Source organism: Akanthomyces muscarius, chromosome 2 (assembly GCF_028009165.1).
Source record: "Akanthomyces muscarius strain Ve6 chromosome 2, whole genome shotgun sequence".
NCBI classification, from domain to species: domain Eukaryota; kingdom Fungi; phylum Ascomycota; class Sordariomycetes; order Hypocreales; family Cordycipitaceae; genus Akanthomyces; species Akanthomyces muscarius.
Window position 1 is genome coordinate 4,961,349 of NC_079242.1, and position 19,485 is coordinate 4,980,833.

At 54.8% G+C, this 19,485-nt stretch overlaps 6 protein-coding genes across 6 annotated transcripts; 4 read left to right on the forward strand and 2 right to left on the reverse strand.

The window, feature by feature from the left end:
- Positions 1–1,532: 1,532 nt before the first annotated feature.
- Positions 1,533–3,304, forward strand: LMH87_004783 (uncharacterized protein; the record flags this gene model as incomplete). The annotated part of the gene is made up of 6 exons (XM_056196055.1): positions 1,533–1,585; positions 1,734–1,745; positions 1,851–1,875; positions 1,924–1,953; positions 3,131–3,161; positions 3,234–3,304. The coding sequence occupies 6 exons, from the start codon at positions 1,533–1,535 to the stop codon at positions 3,302–3,304; spliced, it is 222 nt and encodes a 73-aa protein (XP_056049622.1).
- A 2,209-nt stretch (positions 3,305–5,513) lies between these two features.
- LMH87_004784 (uncharacterized protein) lies at positions 5,514–6,336 on the reverse strand (the record flags this gene model as incomplete). The annotated part of the gene is made up of 5 exons (XM_056196056.1): positions 5,514–5,570; positions 5,618–5,736; positions 5,786–5,896; positions 5,947–5,964; positions 6,018–6,336. The coding sequence occupies 5 exons, from the start codon at positions 6,334–6,336 to the stop codon at positions 5,514–5,516; spliced, it is 624 nt and encodes a 207-aa protein (XP_056049623.1).
- Positions 6,337–6,954: 618 nt separating this feature from the next.
- LMH87_004785 (uncharacterized protein) lies at positions 6,955–8,911 on the forward strand (the record flags this gene model as incomplete). The annotated part of the gene is made up of 3 exons (XM_056196057.1): positions 6,955–7,118; positions 7,187–7,547; positions 7,598–8,911. The coding sequence occupies 3 exons, from the start codon at positions 6,955–6,957 to the stop codon at positions 8,909–8,911; spliced, it is 1,839 nt and encodes a 612-aa protein (XP_056049624.1).
- A 412-nt stretch (positions 8,912–9,323) lies between these two features.
- Positions 9,324–10,460, reverse strand: LMH87_004786 (uncharacterized protein; the record flags this gene model as incomplete). Its single annotated transcript, XM_056196058.1, has 2 exons — positions 9,324–9,631; positions 9,722–10,460. 2 exons carry the CDS (start codon positions 10,458–10,460, stop codon positions 9,324–9,326), a joined length of 1,047 nt encoding a protein of 348 aa, XP_056049625.1.
- A 914-nt stretch (positions 10,461–11,374) lies between these two features.
- LMH87_004787 (uncharacterized protein) lies at positions 11,375–13,657 on the forward strand (the record flags this gene model as incomplete). The annotated part of the gene is made up of 11 exons (XM_056196060.1): positions 11,375–11,378; positions 11,622–11,790; positions 11,842–11,871; positions 12,009–12,038; positions 12,089–12,148; positions 12,201–12,325; positions 12,373–12,918; positions 12,964–13,006; positions 13,058–13,134; positions 13,187–13,360; positions 13,413–13,657. 11 exons carry the CDS (start codon positions 11,375–11,377, stop codon positions 13,655–13,657), a joined length of 1,503 nt encoding a protein of 500 aa, XP_056049626.1.
- A 2,844-nt stretch (positions 13,658–16,501) lies between these two features.
- LMH87_004788 (uncharacterized protein) lies at positions 16,502–18,320 on the forward strand (the record flags this gene model as incomplete). The annotated part of the gene is made up of 4 exons (XM_056196061.1): positions 16,502–16,586; positions 16,812–17,940; positions 17,999–18,024; positions 18,097–18,320. 4 exons carry the CDS (start codon positions 16,502–16,504, stop codon positions 18,318–18,320), a joined length of 1,464 nt encoding a protein of 487 aa, XP_056049627.1.
- Between the last annotated feature and the right edge of the window lie 1,165 nt (positions 18,321–19,485).

Sequence of the window (19,485 nt, forward strand, 5' to 3'; positions counted from 1 at the left end):
CAGTGGACCACGAGCCTGAACAGGCAGCCGCATCACTGAGAAAACAGGTGACGGATGTTTCAGTGGGCCCAAGAGCCAGCGAGGCTACATGAGATAGCCGATTTGAGGTTCTCGGCCGCGAAGAACTCGAGCCTGGTCAAAGGATGTGATGGCTCTTGCTTGCCTGTGCCTGGGCACCAACTACCTCGTTGCTCCTTTCCAGTACTGGTAAGCTTGTGCGAGAGTGACAAGGGGCCAGACGGGAAGCGTCTCGACGCTGGAGGCGTGCGGCCTGGAATGCCTCCGGGCGTGTGATTTGAAATTTGCTTTGTGGCGTGTCGTGGTCGGGATGGAGTTCGATGGGCCAAAATAGAAAATAGAGTTTGTGAGAGCTGCATTTGCGCCTTTCTCAGACGAGTTTAGTGGGGGGCTCGAGCCAAACGTCACTTTCAGGTAGGAGCTGGGGGGAGGAGAGGCAGGCATTCCGGGAAACGTTAAACTAAGAAGGGAGCAGCGCGGCGGGGGGCGCCAATAGCGCTCTGGTCCGGTCTTTTGCTTCGCTCGATGACTCGCGGGTGGGCTGGCGGAATGATGGGCGGGTTGGCGGGATAGCACGCAAGTCCGGATCAGCCCCCTCGCCCCCCGTTGATTGTCACCGGTGATGGCGCGGCGGGAGCTTGCCGCAAAGTGGCCTGGGCTTTTCGCCTTCCTTCGACAGCAGAGAAGGATGGAAGTTTTTTTTGCTTCTTATGCGAGGCGCCGCTGCTTGATGCTGCCGGAGCCCATGTTTGCCACCTCCACGGCTTCCCGATCGACACCGCCGGGTTTGTCTGTGGTGCGAGGAATCCGCCGCCTCATCTCGTCAGCGAGTCATCACCCCCATCACGCCTTTGGTGATTGCAAGCCAAATGCCACACGAGGGCGGTATTGGATTTCCGAGCTATTCGTTTTAGCGGCTGCGTGCCTGGTCCCATCCTTGCCCTGATTTGCAGGGAAGCAGCGTCGACATGCAACACCCTCGGAGCCGGCCACCGCAAGTTGGAGCGGCGCGCCGGAACAAAAGTGGCTCCGTTCCCGGGACGCTCCATGCAATCAATCAATCAATCAATCAATCGCCAACCAAAACCCAGCCGCGATGCCTGCCTCGCTACTCCGTATATTGGAACAATGTATTTATGACTTGCATGGGCCGTTTACGCCCTCATACAGCACCGCTTTGCGACTTGATACCACCCTTGGCCAGCCTTGCGACGTTTGCCTACTCATCGTGGGTGAGTGGCGAGCACTAGGCCCGTCCGCCCTCCAATCTGTCGCGATCCATCTGCCGCCCCCGATTCCCTTCCACTTTGTCGCCCTTCTTGTGTGCCCACCACCCCCTGCCGCCGCAGCAGCAAACTCAAGATCCGGACTTCGCGTCGGGCTCATTTGCTCATTTCGCGTCTCCTTGCAGCCCAACCGTCCAAACATTGTCCATTCACGGCCGTACTCGGCATCACAGACACAAACCCCCATCGGCAGTTGGTCGCCTGTGGACTGATTGGAGGCAGATACAGATGTCAGAGGACAAAACACTGGGCCTGTTGCCCGATACCCTGGTTCATCCTAGGTAAGATACGACAGACGAAATCTCAGGCCGAGGCGCACGCTGTTCGCTCTGTGAGAGACCAGGCTTAGCGGCCACCCCATGTGCCTGGCAGACATCCCATTGTTCAAGTTGGCTCTACTGCTAACTAGCTGCATGTCTTGTGCGACAGACACCTCACGATGTGATGGTGGTGTGGGATGCAACGCTCATGGCAGGGACTCTAGCCCAGCGCTCTCTGCTCCAAGTGGGGGAGAGCATGACGCCGGCCTACTTTTGCGCGTCCTAGCGGAGATCCTCCTTTAGTTCTGCTGGTACGGCTCAAGATGCCACCCCTGTCGTACCTTTTTGACAGGAAACAGGCGCAGAACTTCGCTCAGGTTTCATCTCAAGTCCGTGGCTGTCGCCATGTTTGCAATTATTGTGTTCCAGCTATCCTCCTGAAATGCCCCGCCCTTATTTGTCATGGTTTGCCGTTTTTCGTTCAGCCTCGTGCTGCAACTTACCCTCCGGAGGAAACTTACTCTTGCTCTGTGGGCCTCGGTATGATAATGATGGATGGCACCCCACTGGCTGCCGGGCGCTGAAGGATTGAAGCTTCCACTCATGCCACGGTCCTGCGTAGACCTTCCTTGTGCCAGTATGCCTGTCAAACCTGTCTACCACGCCAGCCTCATGGGCTGCATAATTTGCGACACCCCTGTTGGCGTGTCGTGGTAATCCCATCAGACGAGTCCCAAATGGGCAAAAAGGCGGCTGCATGTCTTGCTTCTTAGCGTCGAATTGATAAGTGTGCCGGTTGTTTACCCATGCTTTGGCTGTTTTAGTTACTGGTAATCAAAGACGAAAGAGGGGTTCGGCCGTCACACCTCGGCACAGCGACGCTCAAATTCGATCTCCATCGTCAATTCTTCCCGACGCTCCCTGCCAAGCCTCAATCTGAAGTCCTGTATTGCATGTGCTCTCCGCTCGCGCGCCGCTCGATTGATCCCCCGACCACCTTCATGCCTTGACGTGCCCCTCCAATTTCCCATTTCTGCACGGATTGGCAAAACGGCGCACCAATACATCCTTTTTTTAGAGGCCAATCGCGATAATCCTGTTTGAAACATTTGCTCACACGACTAGAAGGGTTTTCGACGCCTCGCTTCCTTCTCTTGCCCGTCTTTCGTGTCATATGTGCAATACACATGTGCCAGCTTTCGCACCTGCTACTCCCGAGGTTCGCAGCTGCACCTCGCAACCCTCACTGCTCTACCCCGCGGGACAATGGCCGACTGATTCTCGGCAGTATCTTTTAAACTTGACATGCACTTGGCGAGATTCGTTTTGTCGTAATGGGACGGGCCCAAGCGGAGAAGATGCACATTCACGGAAGTCTGCTCCAACCCTGGACCACAAAATGCCAACATGACGAAAAACGATCTTGAATAGTAATATCCGTTCCCCGTTATCCCCCGTCCCCTCCCGACCAACCCTTGGTCGAGCGGGTTATAGGCGGTAGGCTCCGCACCCGCTCATTTCATGTGAACAGACGAAGACGATCATATTACGGGATACTCAAAGTAGACGTGTGATAATGAGACCAGCTCCGTAAAAGGTAACTTGCTCGTAGTGGGCACCGCTAAAATCCTCCCCCAGAGATTGAAACATGTCCCTGACTCGCGGGCAGCCGCACGCCAGAAGAAAATGAGGCCACTTTCCAGCGAGGCTGGCCCGCAGCTCCGGTACGATACCAGGTAACGACCAATGCCATCAAGGCAGGGAAACACCAAGGTAGTGACGCCTTGGCAGCGTCAATCGGACCACATAGCCTTTGTGCTTGCTGATAGTTTGTTTCTTACTCAATACGCGTAGAGCCAAATCACTTCTCGATTGGCAGGGATTGGGCTGGCAAAAAGACTCCAACTGTCTACACTACTCTTACTCTGTCTTGTTCCTCAAGCCAACGTTTCAACTTGAGGTTTGACGTGGCGCCTTGACACCACCCTCAGAAGAGGCTGCTTGAAACACTCCCTGTATCAAAGGTTCGAGAACTCTTCCAAAAATAAGTTTTGTCCTGTTGCTACTGTTTTTAGATTTAAACATTTATGAAATCGCCCATTTCCTTATGATTTTTTCTCCTGCCTTATCCGACCGTCATCAGCCCACTTACAAGGCCAAGAATGGAACGGCGACGATGGCTACAGCTACCCCGGGCCCGCCTGGACGTCGGAGTTTAGATAGAGCCAACAATAGTTGTTCCGTCTGTCCTTTGCGAGTTTATTTCCTTCCTGCTACTTCACCATGTCTTGGCCGCGCTCACGGCCCACGTCGACAGGCTTTGCTCGGACGAACCACACGTGAGAGCGCGCCCACATTGCTCAAGCATAGTGAGTGTTAGAGAGCGTCACAGCGTAGTTTGCGACTCAGTGATAGGGATATCCCGGGCTCTAGAAGAAACAAACTATTCGACGCAAATTCCGCCTGACCCGAAAAAAATGATATTTCTACTGTGGACGATGACGCTGCCTTGCGCTAGAAATGATGCGGTCGGAACCCCATCGTCACCGCTTCCGCACTTGATGCCATGTGGTGCACAGGCGATTACCAGAACACTCACCTCCCACAACCCACGCATTGAATCGGCGCCTTGACTCGTTGCGAAGAAGAAAACAAACAGGTACTACCGTAACGTGCGGATCTCGCAGCACCCAACGGACAAAAGATGATCGAATGAGTAGCTCCGTCGGTGATGGAACCCTCGGAGCAGGACCAGGCCAGTGCACTTTTAGCGTATCCCCAACAAGCCGAGCGCTGTAATTGTGCTACGGAAGTCGCTGTAGCGTAGAAAGTGTAGGCGCTTGTGGCGTTTAGGTTGTAATCCAAGTGGGGCAGACTGTGAGGCCTTGATAGGTCTAATTAAGGCGATTTCGAATTGGGAGGTTCCTGTAGCGGAGTGGTTACCGCGTGACTCTTATAGATCAAGGGAACTTCTTTTGGCTCTATGGTACAATGTCAAGGTCCGGGGTTCGACCCCCCGCAGGAACATCCATTTTTGGTTCCTGGAGAACCTTTTGTTTTTATTTTATTTTATTTTTTAGCTGAATAATGATATTGCTACCTGTTTCAATTTTTTTTCTCTTCTGCAGATGGCATCTGCCACTGAATTTATCGCGCGCACCACGACGCCGTAGACGGGCGCATGATTGAGGCAAGCCTCTCCAGGGTAGGCCCACCGCTTCATCGAAACAATGCCATTCATGCTGCTATATAAATTTACAGACCCGACCTGAGACGAGTTGTTTGGCATTGACGTGAAGTGGTGTGCAATGCGACCCTTGTCCAGCGCAAGGATACAGCCTGTCAAACTGCAGCTCTAAACAAGCTCTAAAAAAAGCAAACAGATGCTGCCGCCCTATATTCCCATCCGAAACGTCTTCGGGTGCATGCTTCCCGTAAATCCGCTACTCCGTGCCCCTCACGGACTGAGGATCTCCCGACATCAGATGCCACTTTCCAGATCTCTGGGTACTCTAACTGACACGGCCTTCCATGACCGGTCTGGTCGTGGGCTTGTTTCGGGAGGTGCACGCCGTTTGACCGTCCAGGATCGGCCAGCAAACAAGCAGTGCTAGCAGCGCACAATAATCTGCCGTGCCTCTCGGTCGGCCCACGATGGCGTACTGATTCAAGCGCCATCGGATCTGTCACCACCCGAGGCAAGATGCCGCGGTCAGCCTCACTTTACGGCTCGAGCGGCAAGAGGAAACTAGGGCCCAGAAGGTCACCAACACCGCCAAGCAGTGTCAGGTATGGCAGTTTGCTATAGAAAAGTATTGCACATATCAAGTGAAGTGGTGGCAGCATAACGTGTCTCGTGTAAACGAGCGGTCACTCTTCACCGGCATCGGACGCAGAAGCTGATGGAGGGTAACAGATCCGTATTTTATTTGCTCGTAGAGGTGCATGCCTAGATCAAATCATTTACAGCCTTATCTGTGTCTTTTCGTATCAGATCCTTCATACCCTGCGGATGTGTCAGTAAAGCTCGGGTTAGGCTACGGGCTCAACTACCTCTGGCATGATGGGCTCTCCATCCGAGTCCTTGACATAGCGGAACGGCATCTCTGTGCTTTCGTATTTGTTGAACTTGAGTTCCGGAAAGTCAACGTAATCGATCTTATCGAGGGCAACTGAGCTTGTTAGCTAATATAGCGCAGGCCGACGTGGAAACCTCCTTACTCCTGTCCTGAACAACGATTCTCGTGACGCGAACCGCAGTGTCAGTTGTCATTTGCTTGGGACCCAGACGGCGTCCCTCAAATCCCTTCTTTCGGAGCTCCGATGTGCGATCTAACTTTGTCAGTACGAGCATATACATGCAGGAAGACGCGATGACAAACCTCTCGGGGGATCATCACCTGGAATATGTTAGCAGACGCAAGGACTTGCACTTTCGGGCTTGAGTTCTCACCCAGGATTCCACCGAACAGGAAGACATCAAAGTTATCGCCGTCCTCCGGAGACAGGTCTTTGGCGGCCGCAGGATCCAGCAGGCAGACTCGGTTTCTGCTGTCCGCATAAAGCTCCTCCACGCCGCGGTGCTCAGCCTTGAACGCAGGGCTGTTTGCTAGCGCCTCGGGGACCTTGAATCCATCGGGAAGGCAGGACAGGATGAAGTCACTGTGTCTCTCATAGCTTTCCTTGGCGATGCACTTGTACTCGAGCTCTGACCAAGGACCAAGCTCAGGGTCGAGATGCTCGACAATGATTGTCTTTGCGGATGATGCCATCTTGTGTATGCGAGGTATACAAGTCCCTGTGGCAGATATTAGCTTCTTGCACGACTATGTCCGTCCTCGAGATCCTACTGTGAGCGTCAGATTGGCGACGTCAGTAGAGAACGCAAATGTCGTTGCAAATCTGAAAACACTAAAAAGAGGCTTTGCGGCTGGTGGAGCCCGCAATCGATCGTCCCAATACCGGGTGTCACTGCCAGAGAGGATGTGCATGTAACGCACCTAACCCAGAGGTTAAAGCTAAAGACGAAGCTTGGCAAAAAAATCATTATTATTGCGTGTCTAATGGATAGTTTTTGAGTAGTTGAGAGGCCGCGCCTAGTCCCTCGTCAATTTGAAATACTGAGAACGTACTCCGTAGTGATTCGGGCGACGCTACGCCTTGGCCGCCTGTAGAAACACCGCCCGAAACGGGGCAACGCCGCGTGGAGGACAATGCCACCTCGCCTCTTTGGCGGCATTCAGCTCCGTGCTCTACCATCAGCATCATCACACGACACTCTGCAGAGGAACAAATAACCGAGCCATTGCAATCCAACGTACGCGACCATATTTATTGTTTACGGAATACGCGTAGCTTGCACCGACGCCGTCACAAGCGCCACGTGGGCGATGGCTTCCGTCGCTTCCATCCTCGGGCCCCGACGATGGCTGGCCGCCGTGGCTCTGGCCCTCGGCCCTCTGGCAGCCCTGGCGGAAAAGTCGGCCGCCGAGTACTACGTCCACAACCTTCCTGGCATTCCTGATGACCAGGCGCCGGTCAAGATGCATGCAGGGTGAGTCGCGCGCAACTGTTGCCGAACCGGAATCCCCCAAAGAGGCGCTGACGGAGCTTTCATTGTAGTCACATCGAAATCAACCCCGACTCGAACGGCAACCTCTTCTTCTGGCATTTCCAGAATAAACACATCGCGAATAAACAAAGAACAATAATTTGGGTCAATGGTGGACCGGGCTGCAGCTCCGAGGATGGCGCGTTGATGGAAATTGGCCCGTACCGACTAAAGGACAAGGATACGCTTGTCGCGAATAACGGATCATGGAATGAATTCGCGAATCTCCTCTTCGTCGACAACCCCGTCGGGACTGGGTTTAGCTACGCCAACACCGATAGCTACGTACACGAGCTCACCGAGATGGCGACCCAGTTTGTCCAGTTTCTGGAAAAGTTCTTTGCCATCTTCCCTGAGTACAGCCGCGATGATGTGAGTGCTTCGGCGGGTCTCGGTGCTTCCAGAGAGCTAACAAGTGCCAGATTTACATTGCCGGAGAGTCTTATGCTGGACAGTATATCCCCCACATTGCGCGAGCGATACTCGACCGCAACAGCGAGAGACCCGATAAATGGAGTTTGCAAGGCATATTGCTCGGAAACCCATGGATGTCTCCCAGCGAGCAGTATGACTCTTACCTAAAGTTTGCCTTCGAAAAGGGATTGGTCGACAAGGACTCGGAGACGGGCAAGCGGCTCAAGGCTATGGAGCGTGTCTGTCACACCATGATGGCCAGCGACCCTGGCAAGATCAGCTACAGCGAGTGCGAGGAAATCCTGACGGAACTTCTCCTTGTGACCAGAAAGAAGGGTGCCGGAGATCAGGAATGTATCAACATGTACGATGTCCGTCTCAAGGACTCATACCCTAGCTGCGGCATGAACTGGCCTCCGGACCTGAGCGCCGTCACGCCCTACCTGCGACGCGACGACGTCGTCAGTGCGCTGAACATCAACTCGGAGAAAAAGACTGGATGGCAGGAGTGTAATGGTGGCGTTAGCGTCGCGTTCCGCCCGCAGACTTCTAAGCCGTCCGTTGAGCTCATGCCAGGTCTTCTCTCGGAGATTCCGGTACTCATCTTTTCCGGCGCCGAGGATCTTATCTGCAATCACATCGGCACCGAAGACTTGATTGAGAACCTGAACTGGAACGGCGGCAAAGGCTTTGAAGTAACTCCCGGCAACTGGGCCCCACGTCGCAACTGGACCTTTGAAGATACGGATGCCGGCTTCTGGCAGAGCGCCCGCAACCTCACCTACGTTGTGTTCAACGACGCATCGCACATGGTTCCCTTTGACTACCCTCGTCGCTCGCGCGACATGCTGGACCGCTTCATGGGCGTCGACATCAGCAGCATCGGTGGGGACCCCACAGATAGCCGCATCGATGGCGAAAAGGGTCTCGAGACAACAGTCGGTGGCTCTGTGAACCCCAAGGAGAGCGAGGAGGCTGTCAAGCAGAAGCTGAAAGAGGCCAAGTGGGCTGCGTACCAGCGCTCTGGTGAGGTTATTCTCGTCTTTGTCATACTCGGCGCGCTGGGCTTCATCTTCTTCGTCTGGCGCCAGCGCCGCAAGGGCGCCGCCTACAGCGCTCTCCGCGGCGAGGAACCCATGGGCTCCAGCCGCCACATCCCTGTCGGCGATATCGAGGCGCAGGAGGAGGGCATTGCCCTACAGAGCAACATTCTGCCCACTGACAAGTACTCCGTCGGCGATGACAGCGACGACGATGACGCCAGACCAACGAAAGGCGTAGAGAAGGGCAAGCAGGCAAGCGAGTCCCGTGATGAGAGTTAAATATTTGCTTTGTGTCAGGCGAAATTCAAGTTTATTGCTTTTTTCGGGTTAGGGTAAATTAGCACCACGCAGGATCAGGGCGAGGTCAACAATATGCATTCGTTGGTTACGTAGAATCCAAATATTGCATCAAGCTTATAAACAAAACCAGTCATCATGTTGATATTCTATCTCTTATTTCGCCATGCAACGCCCATTCTTTACGGGACGTACCCGTATCCTAGTGTATGTAAAAAAAAAAAGCCCATTTTATGTCGATCCCAAATCCTGTTCTCGTCAGACACGTCAACAAACCCATTCATATCCCAACAACAAAAAAGGCCCAGTGCGGTGGCGTAAGTGCAAGAAAACCCGCCAGTAAGCAGCAAAGAAAACGCCGGTAAAATGCTAGTCAACAAGTCGTCGTCGCCCTCTACAACTGCACGTCGTTGTTGAGCAGACGCACTTCCTCGCCAGGCTTGAACGGCGGCAGGCCAATGTACGGGCATCCGTCGCAGCGGAACGCGTCGCCGAGCGCGCAGTTGCCGCACGAGCCGACCTTGCCCTGGACGGTAAAGTCCACCTCGGTCAGGTCGTCGGCGGCAAGCTTGAAGCCGGCGAGCGTCTTGTCGGCCTCGGCGCGCCGGGCAGCGTCCTCGGCCTCGAGGCGCTCGGCCAGGCCGCACGAGCAGTCCTTGCAGGCACGGCGACGCTTGCCGGGCTTGGGCTGGCATTCGAGGGCTGTGTGTGACGTATCTTTGTTAGCAAAGAAGTGGGGGTGAAAGGGGGGTCATGATCGACGAGGACAAGGGCGGGGGGAGGCAGACATACGGATGTTGATGGGGCGCTTCAGGTCCTCTTCGGTCATGAGGGTCTCTTCGTCGATGATGTCGTCGTCGTCGAGATCATCGCCAAAGTCGAAGCCGACGCCAGCGGGGACTGCAGGCTTGGCGCCGCCGTTGGTGGTGTGGTGGCCATTGAGGACGGTGCTGCCGACCGCCGGCGCCGGAGCCGGAGCCGCGGGCGCAGGCGCAGCAGTAGCCACCTTCTTCTTGCGGAAGCCGAGCTTGAGCGACACTGCGCCGTCGTTGTCGCCATAGTCGGGCTTGGAGAAGCCGCCGGCGCCGCTGCCGACCAGCCCTGCGAGAACGGCCTCCTTGGCGAGCGCCGTCGCCGTCTCGAGGTTCTCGGCGGCCTGCTCGGCGCGCAGCTGGCCCTTTGGCTTGAGCGACTCAGCAATGGCGCCGACGACGGCGCGGTCCAGCAGGCCGAGGGACTCGGTCAGCGTGGCGGCGGCGTCGGACAGCACGAGGATCACGTCGTACTGGGCGCTGGGCAGCTTGACGAGGCCGGCCGACAGGCGGTCGAGCATCTGCAGATCGGTAATGGAGCGGTCATATTGTGTGAGGACGTTGGCGAGGGCATCGGCGTTGGACGCGAGGGACGGGGGCGCGAGGAGCAGAGCGCGCTGACCACCGCCGGTGGTGGGCTTTGTAGTAGTGGTCGTGGTGCTGGCGGTATCGAAGACAGCGTCGTCGTTGGGGTCGATCGTGGCAATCAAGGGAGCCATGGTGCCGGTGTTGTGCGGTGGCGAAAAAGAGACGGCTGCGTGAATGAGAGGTGGCAGCAGTGGGCTTTGCCTTGGAGGTTAAGCCTTTCGTCTTTGTCGTCTTTAAAGGTGAGGGTTGGGAGAGATCTGGTAAAGTCCGGGGATCCTCTCTCGAAATTTGTATTTGTAAGGCTAACAAAATCAATCGCCCGCCGGCCTACAGATAAGGCCAACCCATCAGTCCCACGGTGGGATGGCGGGGTGTGCAGGTTTTTTTTCCTGGCACTGTAGGCGGGGCGGCGTCTGGTAAGGGACCGCACAGTGCACATTGTGTGACCCTCACATGCTATTTTTCACTGGGGGGAGGCCAGGCTTTGTCAGGCAATTCCGGACCCCTCAACGGCAGCGGCGCTTTGGAGCCGACCTCCGAAAGCGGCCCGGTCAGGGCGCTGCCCAGCTGACCTATACCAACGAGAGGATTACCAAGACACGAATAGTAATAGTGTCTGCGGAGTACGCCGCCGGATTTCATGGCGAGTTGGCTTTACGAATGGTTTTAATCAATTACCTGGTTCTCATTGGCTGTGGAGCCTCGGTGAGCAATCCAGCGCGGTGTCCGTGAGTCGCGTACTCCATGGCCGTTTACCCTAAACAACACGCTGGAAATAAAAGTTTCCCGATTTCCTGCCTCTCCGGCGAGGCCATGGTTAAAAAAAGGGGGGGGGACTTGCGTAGTCTGCAGTAATTCAACTGCTTTTTTTGCCATGTTTTATCCCTGATCACTGCTCATATCTGTCGAAGATGGCTCAGACCAACGCGCAGGCTGGTGGTGCTCTCGTCGACTTACACATTATTAGACCACCAATATTACTGAAGGGGGCTGAACTCACCACCACATCTTTCTTCTCCAGGATGATCGTCCATCTGCCCTGCCAATGTGTGATTTCCAGGGACTACGCACTGACGTTCAAACATGCAGCAAAATCATGAAATGCAAACAGAGTTGCAGCTCGCGGGCCCGGCAGTTCAATCTGCAGCTCTTGCCAGCTGGTAGCTGCGTTTGCGCACAACAACAACAGTTCACCTTCAAATTCTTCACTTTCTTCCATCTTCCCCCTCCTTCAATATCACATTCTGCCTCTGAGTCGGAATCAAAAAGACAAGAACACACTCTGCATCCAGATTCGTTACTACCCTTGCGGGCTCCCATTCCTTTCCAGAACATCAGCGTCAGCGTCAAAATGTCGGGCTGGGACAACGGACCTACCCAGGTTGACAGCCAGTGGGGAGGCAACAATGAGAGCTTCAATGGCCAGTCCGCCGGCCACGGACAGGATTATGCCACTGACAGGTGAACCGCTTTTGATTCCTTGACACTGCCCGGGGCTAACGGCGGGAACAGCAACCAGTACAACGGCAATGCGGGCAATGAGTGAGTGTCGATTCTTGTTTTTTCTCCCCGTTTTTCTGATCCTCACTGCCTCCATTGTGTTATGCGTTCCCTTTGCGTTGCTTTGCATGCTTACCTTTATTTTCTCCACCCTCTTTATTCATTCTAACAGGTATAAGTGCTGCGTTTGCAAATGATGGAAACAATGGGTAAGCTGCCATTTCTCGTCATTTAAAACATCCCTCTCTGACACGGATAGGTACAACGATCAAGATGCGCCCCCTCGAGATGACAAGTGCTTTTCCTGCGGCGAAGAGGGGTAAGTCGGCTAAATTACTCCCGATCGCTGTCCCCTTCTGACCGATTTCTAGTCACCGCAAATTCGACTGCCCGAATGCGGCTCCCATGACTTGCAATTACTGCAAGGAGCCCGGCCACATGGCTAAAGAATGTCCGACAAAGCCGCCCATGAGCTGCGACAACTGTGGCGAAGAAGGTATGTTGCCATCTCTGATACAGCAACGCAGTAGCTAACACATACAGGGCACATGCGGAAGGATTGCACAAACGCTCGGAAGATTGACCGAAGCGGCATTGTCGACATGGCTGCTGAGGCTGCCTGGGACCTGATCAAACGGGCCGCCGTCGAACAAGACGCCGATGATGCAAAGGAAGGCATCCAGGCTTACGTCAAGGCTATGAACGGTGCAATTACTTTCCGAGAGCTCCAAGAGGCGTTTATTCACGGAAACATCAACTTGTGGCTCATCGCCACCGAAAAATCCTTGATTGAGATCTTCACAAACATGGATCTACAGGGGAACATGGGCAAGAAGTACACTATCTCTTACAGGTTCTCTGACCAGCCACAGAGACCGAGAGAGATAAACGGCTGGCCAAAAGACGTCCAAGAGATTCTTGCGCGTCTCGATGATGCCGGAGACGTCGTGGACGGGGGAAAACCCAAATGCTCGAACTGTGATGAACTTGGCCATATTGCAAAGCAGTGCACCCAGGAGAAGATTGTTCGCGAAGTCAAGGGCCAGACTTGCTACAACTGCGGTGAAGATGGCCACCGAATCCGTGATTGTAAGTCTGCCTACCATGCAAGCCGACAAACGCTAATGAGTCAAGGCCCCGAGCCTCGCAAGGACCGCTTTGCATGCAAGAACTGCGGGCAAGTTTCTCTTCATGCTTGAGTCATAGCGGTGGTACTAACTTTGCGCAGAAAGTCTGGCCACAGAGCCGCGGAATGTGAAGAGGAACCCAAGCTCGACAACGTCACCTGCCGGAAGTGCGACGAGAGTAAGCAAGCACTCGAAGAACACATCGAGACAATAACACTGACTTGAGCCAGCTGGACACTTTGCAAAGGACTGCCCCAAGGGTGGTGGCCGTGGCTGCAGAAATTGCGGCCAAGAAGGCCACTTTGCGGCCGAATGTGACCAGCCGCCAAACATGGACAACGTGCAGTGCCGCAACTGCGAGAAAACCGGCCATTTCAGCCGGGAATGCCCTGAGCCAAAGGACTGTAAGTAAATTGCAATACCATGTTGCGAGTTGGAAGCTGACGTGCAGAACAGGGTCCAAGGTCAAGTGCTCCAACTGCCAGGAGTTTGGCCACACCAAAGTCCGCTGCAAGCAGCCGCCGGCTGACCAGCCAGAGGACGACTATGGCGGCGGCTTCGACGGCAATGCTGGCGGTGACTCTGGAGGTAGACAGTCGCAGAACTTTGGCGGCGACTCTGGAGGCGGAGGCGACTGGGGCAATGGCGGCGGGCAGTCGCAGGACTTCGGCGGCGGCGGCGGTGGTGGTGACGGCTGGTAATCACCAGGTACCGGCTGCCAGAAGCTGGCTATATTTTGCTCACAGAAGAAATTGGGCGTCGTCAAATAAGTAGTTAGCTGGCTGCAGTGGCAGGCTTTGGAATGAACAGGACAATCAAAATCACGAGATTACTAAGGCTTTCGCGATGGAGTTATTCGTGATGTTAGGAAAAGTGACGACAGCCAGGCACGTACAAATGCTGGCAGTAGAGACCAAATCTCGAGAACGCTACCGCCCGCATCATTGTGATCCCAAGATCATGGTGTGCTGGCTGGGCCTCTGAAGGAACAAATTGCCCAAACTGAGGCAAGCAAGTGGGTGACAGACAACGACACCGCTCCAAATAACTTATTGCTTGTCAGTATTCCCATATTCTCTGAAGACTTTTCCTTGCTCTCTTATTTTTACTGTTATCCTTTATTTCTGTCTCTTTACTGTAGGCAACAAGCAGCAGCGTCTTTTTCTGCCGCGTCTACCACGGCCCCGTGTCAGAGTCGGGCGTTCAAGATTGGGGCCACCTGGGATTGCTGGGCAAGTGGGTGACAAAAAGAAAGACGCCGCTCAAAGCAATAGAAATAGTGGCTTATTATTTCTTAAAACATTGATGAATTCATCATTACTCATTTCTCTTCTTATCTTTGCTAATTTCTTCTATTCTCTCATTTTCTTTCTTTGTACTTCTTTCTTGTACAGTAGCTAACAGCTACCGGCGTCTTCTTTTGCTGCCCGCGTGCTGGGACTGTCGCGTCGCGATGGCGTGGGATATCATTAGTGGGAGACGGTTCCAGATGCTGACGTCACTTCGCATTTGCAAGGGTCGGGCAAAAATTGGGGCTTGAAGTGAACCCCAGTGATGGTGTGCACCGAAACGGAGGGACAGAAAACGGCAGCGAAGGAGTAAACAGTTACGGATAGCAATCCCAGCTGATCCGTATTGGCTGGAGCATTTGATCAAAACTTGGCTGATAGTGCATGAGAGCTGCAAGCGAATGGGATGCGTGCATCGCTGGATGCTGGTGAGGCCCCCCGAGTTGGTGGCCATGCCAGGTTGGAGCAGATCGGCGGGCGAGATTGGGTGAGCGCAGCCAGGCGCCCCGTCTTCGATGGCGGCGGCGCTGCGGACGAGCAATCAATCAGGGCCCTCAAGTCGGCATTGACAGGACGGGCGGTGAACCGCAATAACTACTGGTAACGTATCAGCAGTGGCGAGTTACGGGGGGCCGGAAGCACGGGGCCGTGGCTTTCTTTTTTCTTTTCTTCTGGAAGAGTATGACGGTATCACAAGAATACGTTTTGGGGCCGACGGCTACGCAAGACACTGCAGCCGTGGATCGATGCGATGGGAAGCACGGGTGGCACGGTCGCATTGTGATACAGAGTCGCCTCCGTCAGAAACTCTCGGATCGGGATGCTGAGGACAGCATTCCGTTGGTAATACGGCGGGAAGAAGAACAGGCGGGCGGCCCAGCCAGAGAGTTGCTAGAGGCCAAAGAGGGGGTCAGCCAAGTACCGACAGGGGGTCGGGCCAGTGAGAGAGGGTGGGTCGGCGTGGTTGAGGTTGGGCACTGTGCAGATGCTCCTACGAGGGGAAGACTACAGGGTGTAACTTGGGTTGTGAGTGTGACAAAAATGCGAGGATGGTTCGAGGAGGGAAGCACGATGATTGTAGTTTTGATAAATATTTTCAAAGGGTTGACGAACCTTTGTCTTGTGTGAGGTTCATCGCTTCGCTGCAAAGATGCCCCTGTGATAGGGGTGAGACCGGTCGCCTTCCTTTCGCACTGGGTGTGTGGCTCTTTAGGAGCAAACGGCCCGTGGGAAGCACATGGCGGCGATGGAACGAGATCTCGACGCAGGGTAATCGTACAAAAGCTTGGAAAATTTGGCAGCGTAGAGACGAATATGTCGATTTATGTGGTCTCGCGATATATTGCACTTGGATCATCTGCTGGGTGGTCGTGCCGCTGCTGGGACAATTGTGTCGAGTTGGCTTCTTGGAGATGCATGGGGCCCCCACACAGTGCAGACGTGGTTTGTAAGCTAAAGCGGCGCCAGCGCAGTGGCAAGTCGCGCCATCGGTACATGGGATACAGGGCATGCGGCCGCTGAAAGTTGGTACCCTGCCAGCGGCCACCTCACAAGTTTTGGGTGCCAGGGTGTACAGCACCGTGTCTCTGCAGACCCCCGGGGACCCGCCCGCCTTTTTTTTCCTTTTCCTCTTCCTCTTCCCTCGCCCTGCCTCACAACGTCATCTCTGACGTCTTCACCCCAGCCAAACCAACTCTCTTTCGCTTCCAACCTCTGCACATCCTGACAGCCGCCCCAAGCCCGCGAACACAGAGTGCGCCGCCCCCCCCCCAGCGAATGCTCGGCACGCCGCTCTTGTCTATGTGTTTGATATTGTCATTTTAGAAGCCTGTTTTTTGCTCTTCCTATTTTCGAGGGCGCGCCGACCGGTGTCGCGAGTCATCTTTTTTCTCTCCCGGGTTGATTTTTTTTTTCTCGCGTGTCATCATCGTGTGCTGGGAGACACGACAGAAAAGAGCCACCAGGAAATAAGAAAAATACGCCGGAAAAAATCACAACAGATTTAGCGGCATACTAACTCTTTTTTCCTGCGCCGCATTCTGCAACAGCGTGCGCGAGCAGCAGCCACTTGTTTTTTAACACTGGCGCTCCGCTGCGTTTTGCAGTCCCCTCTGACCTCATCAGTCCGACCCTCGTCCTCAACTCCCGCGACATCAGTCTTTTCGCCTCTGGTCAAGGTCCTGACCCCTCCCCACACACACCGTCCTCTCTTGTCCAAACCCACAATATAATACATCATCGTCATCATCTATCAACATGGGGACTTCCGCCGCAGACGCCTCAACTGGAGTTGAGTCGAAGTCCCCTACACGCTCCAAGAAGACCTCGCCGCCTCGCAAAGGTTAGTACGCTCACAAATTCTTCTTCTGCTTCCTCTTCCGTGTTACACCTTTCCCCGCGCGTTCGCATCCACCGTATCCCAACGTCTTGACCCCGACTGTCGCATTGCGCCTAGCCATCGTCGACACGACGTCATAGCCTGCACGTCACCGCCGTCGCGCCAAAACACCATCGCGACCATTCTCGAACATTCATCATCACCCATACTGACTCTCGTCCATCACAGACGCCAAGCCAGACTCGACCTCCAAGCCCGACGCTGCGGCCAATGCTGCACCCGCGAAGCCTCTCGCGCCCCCTCCCCGACCTGCCCAACAAGGAACCAACACTCCAGACTACTTTGCGCCCCAGCCCGGCGGCTCTCTCAGTCTGGAGCCCAATCCCTTTGAACAGTCCTTCGGAGGCGGTGGTGGTCCTGAGACGCCTGGAGGCACCAAGCTGCCCTCGGTCGCTGCACTGACCTCGCCCTCGTCTCTTCTGCCCGGAACTGGCACCACGCCCTTCAACTGGGGCGGAGGTTCTCTGCGAACCGGTCCTCTGAGCCCTGCCATGCTTTCCGGCCCGGCTACCGATTACTTCACTGACAGTCACCTTCGCGGCGGCTTCCCTACTCCCAACGAATCCTCGTTGCGGTCTGGTCTGACCCCCGGCGGCAGTGGTTCCATGTTCCCTGCCCCGAGCCCTAATTCCCAAGCCATATTTGCCCAGCTCGCCAGTGGCGGCGCCACTCCCAACACACTCGACTTCCATCGCACTGCTTTGAGTGTGGCTGCTAAGCGCGAACAGCAACAGAATCAGGCCCAGAACCAACAGCCGAATCAGCAGCAGGCCCAACCCCAGCCACAACCCCAAGCCCAAGCCCAGCAACCACCCATCACACAATCCCAAGACATGCCGAACGGTACTGCGATCAAGGTCGAGGCCAAGCCCGCTTCGGGCCCATTTGATGGCCACGACAATGATGCTGCTAATGGCCTCTACATGCTCGCCCAAGGCCGGAATGGCGCTCAAGGCCCCAATGCTTCTGCACCTTCTGTCCCAGCTAGCGCTCCCAAGGTTAACGGCAATGGGGCCAAGCACACGCGAGGCGCAAGCGAAGTCACCAATGGCTCCGAGGAAAACGAAGATGCCAAACCTGCACGTGGCAAGGGCAAAAAGTCACAGGCCAACAATCGCAGAAAAGCTGACGAACCTCCCGCCAAGGCCCCCCCCGCCAAAAAGGCGAAAAGTGTCATCGCTCCTCCACCTCCTAGTGAACCATCCGACATTTCTGAGGACGACGAAGACGGTGACTCTGCCGGCAGGTCCAAGATGACGGACGAAGAGAAACGGAAGAACTTTTTAGAGCGCAACCGGTAAGCAACCACCTGCCGCAGAGTCGCACCTACAGTCACTGACTTCTAACTTGTCTAGTGTTGCCGCTTTGAAATGTCGTCAGCGTAAGAAGCAGTGGCTTGCCAACCTCCAAGCCAAAGTCGAAATGTTCAGTAGTGAAAACGATGCTTTGACAGGCCAAATTACGCAGCTCAGAGAAGAAGTCGTGAATCTCAAGACTCTCTTGCTCGCACACAAGGACTGCCCGGTCACCCAGCAGCAGGGTCTTCAGGGAGGATACGCGCCGCCGGGTATGGAGACCTACGCACACCCGCAAATGAATCCCTACGCCATGGGTGGCCCGATGCCCAACCAGCAGCAGGTCATGGCCGGCCAAGGTGTCCCACGCCGTTTCTCCTAGGGGAGCTGGGCTCAGGGTACTGCTGCTGCTCAGCATCAGGGCAGGCCACTACATGAAATATTTGGGAACAATCATCCACCCGCTCCTCCACCCGCCCCAAGACCACCACCTTGACCTGTGAGCGGGCATGCCCTCGAAAAAGGGAAGGCATCTTGTGAGACCACGGCGGTTTGGACATGGCTGGCTTTTCACGAGAGCTTCCTTCTGGATCATTCAACTTCGGCTCACATGACGTCGTGCTTAATTGGCTCGCCGTCCTCGGCTGTCTCTGAGCATGCCTCCGTCAGTCCGAAGCATACTTCGCAACGCCAGCAATTCACAAAGGCCCAACAAATCGCCGCATGCGAAAACCGGGCTTTAACATGACTACCGTTTTATTCTTTCTGCTTTGCAGCTTCTTTTTTTCTGTATTACATGTTCTATGATGAAGAGACGGATTTTTTGGGATGCTTACACTGTTGGTTCAGGGTGCAGGTCGTGCTATACGAAGACGCCTGCTGTTCTGACGTGTTGGCTTGTCTTGCTTTTTTTTGTTGGAAGCGATGTTTCTTTCGCAACATCTTTCCTGTACGTACATAATATTTTTTTCTCGTTATCCTTTGGCGACCCGGATCAGGCCGCAACAAAAGGAGTTGGCTAGGAGGTCCTGGCCTGGCGTTGGGGGATTTTTGCCTTGCGCCCTCGGGCCAGCTGTAAGACTCTACAGACAGTACACGATTAGTAGCTAGGCAACATGCTACATTGAATAGAAAGTACCTCGAAATTATGCTGAAGACAGATGTGATTAGATGCCAGCATTCCTTGAGCAGCTCTCGATTGTGAATTGGTGGTGGCTGTCAAAGTCGACACAAGGCCAGCAGCGGGGCCTTGCCCAAAACAGACTAGCGTGGTAAGTGGGGATGGCCGCTCACCTCGAAAGGTAAACAACAACGCCGCCGCCTGCCACCACCACCTTGAAGATAACTGTTTCGCGATTCACCGGCCGCCAGGCTAAATTTGATAAAACGGCCAATTCTTCGTTTGGACACGACTACTTGACGCTGCAACACCGCGAACCCTTGCATAATCCTGCACGACTTCGAGTGTGGGCCTATTTGCACCTTTCATCGACACGCGCCGGGCCGGAACGCGACCACGCCCACCAAGACGAGCGGCCCGGAGAGCT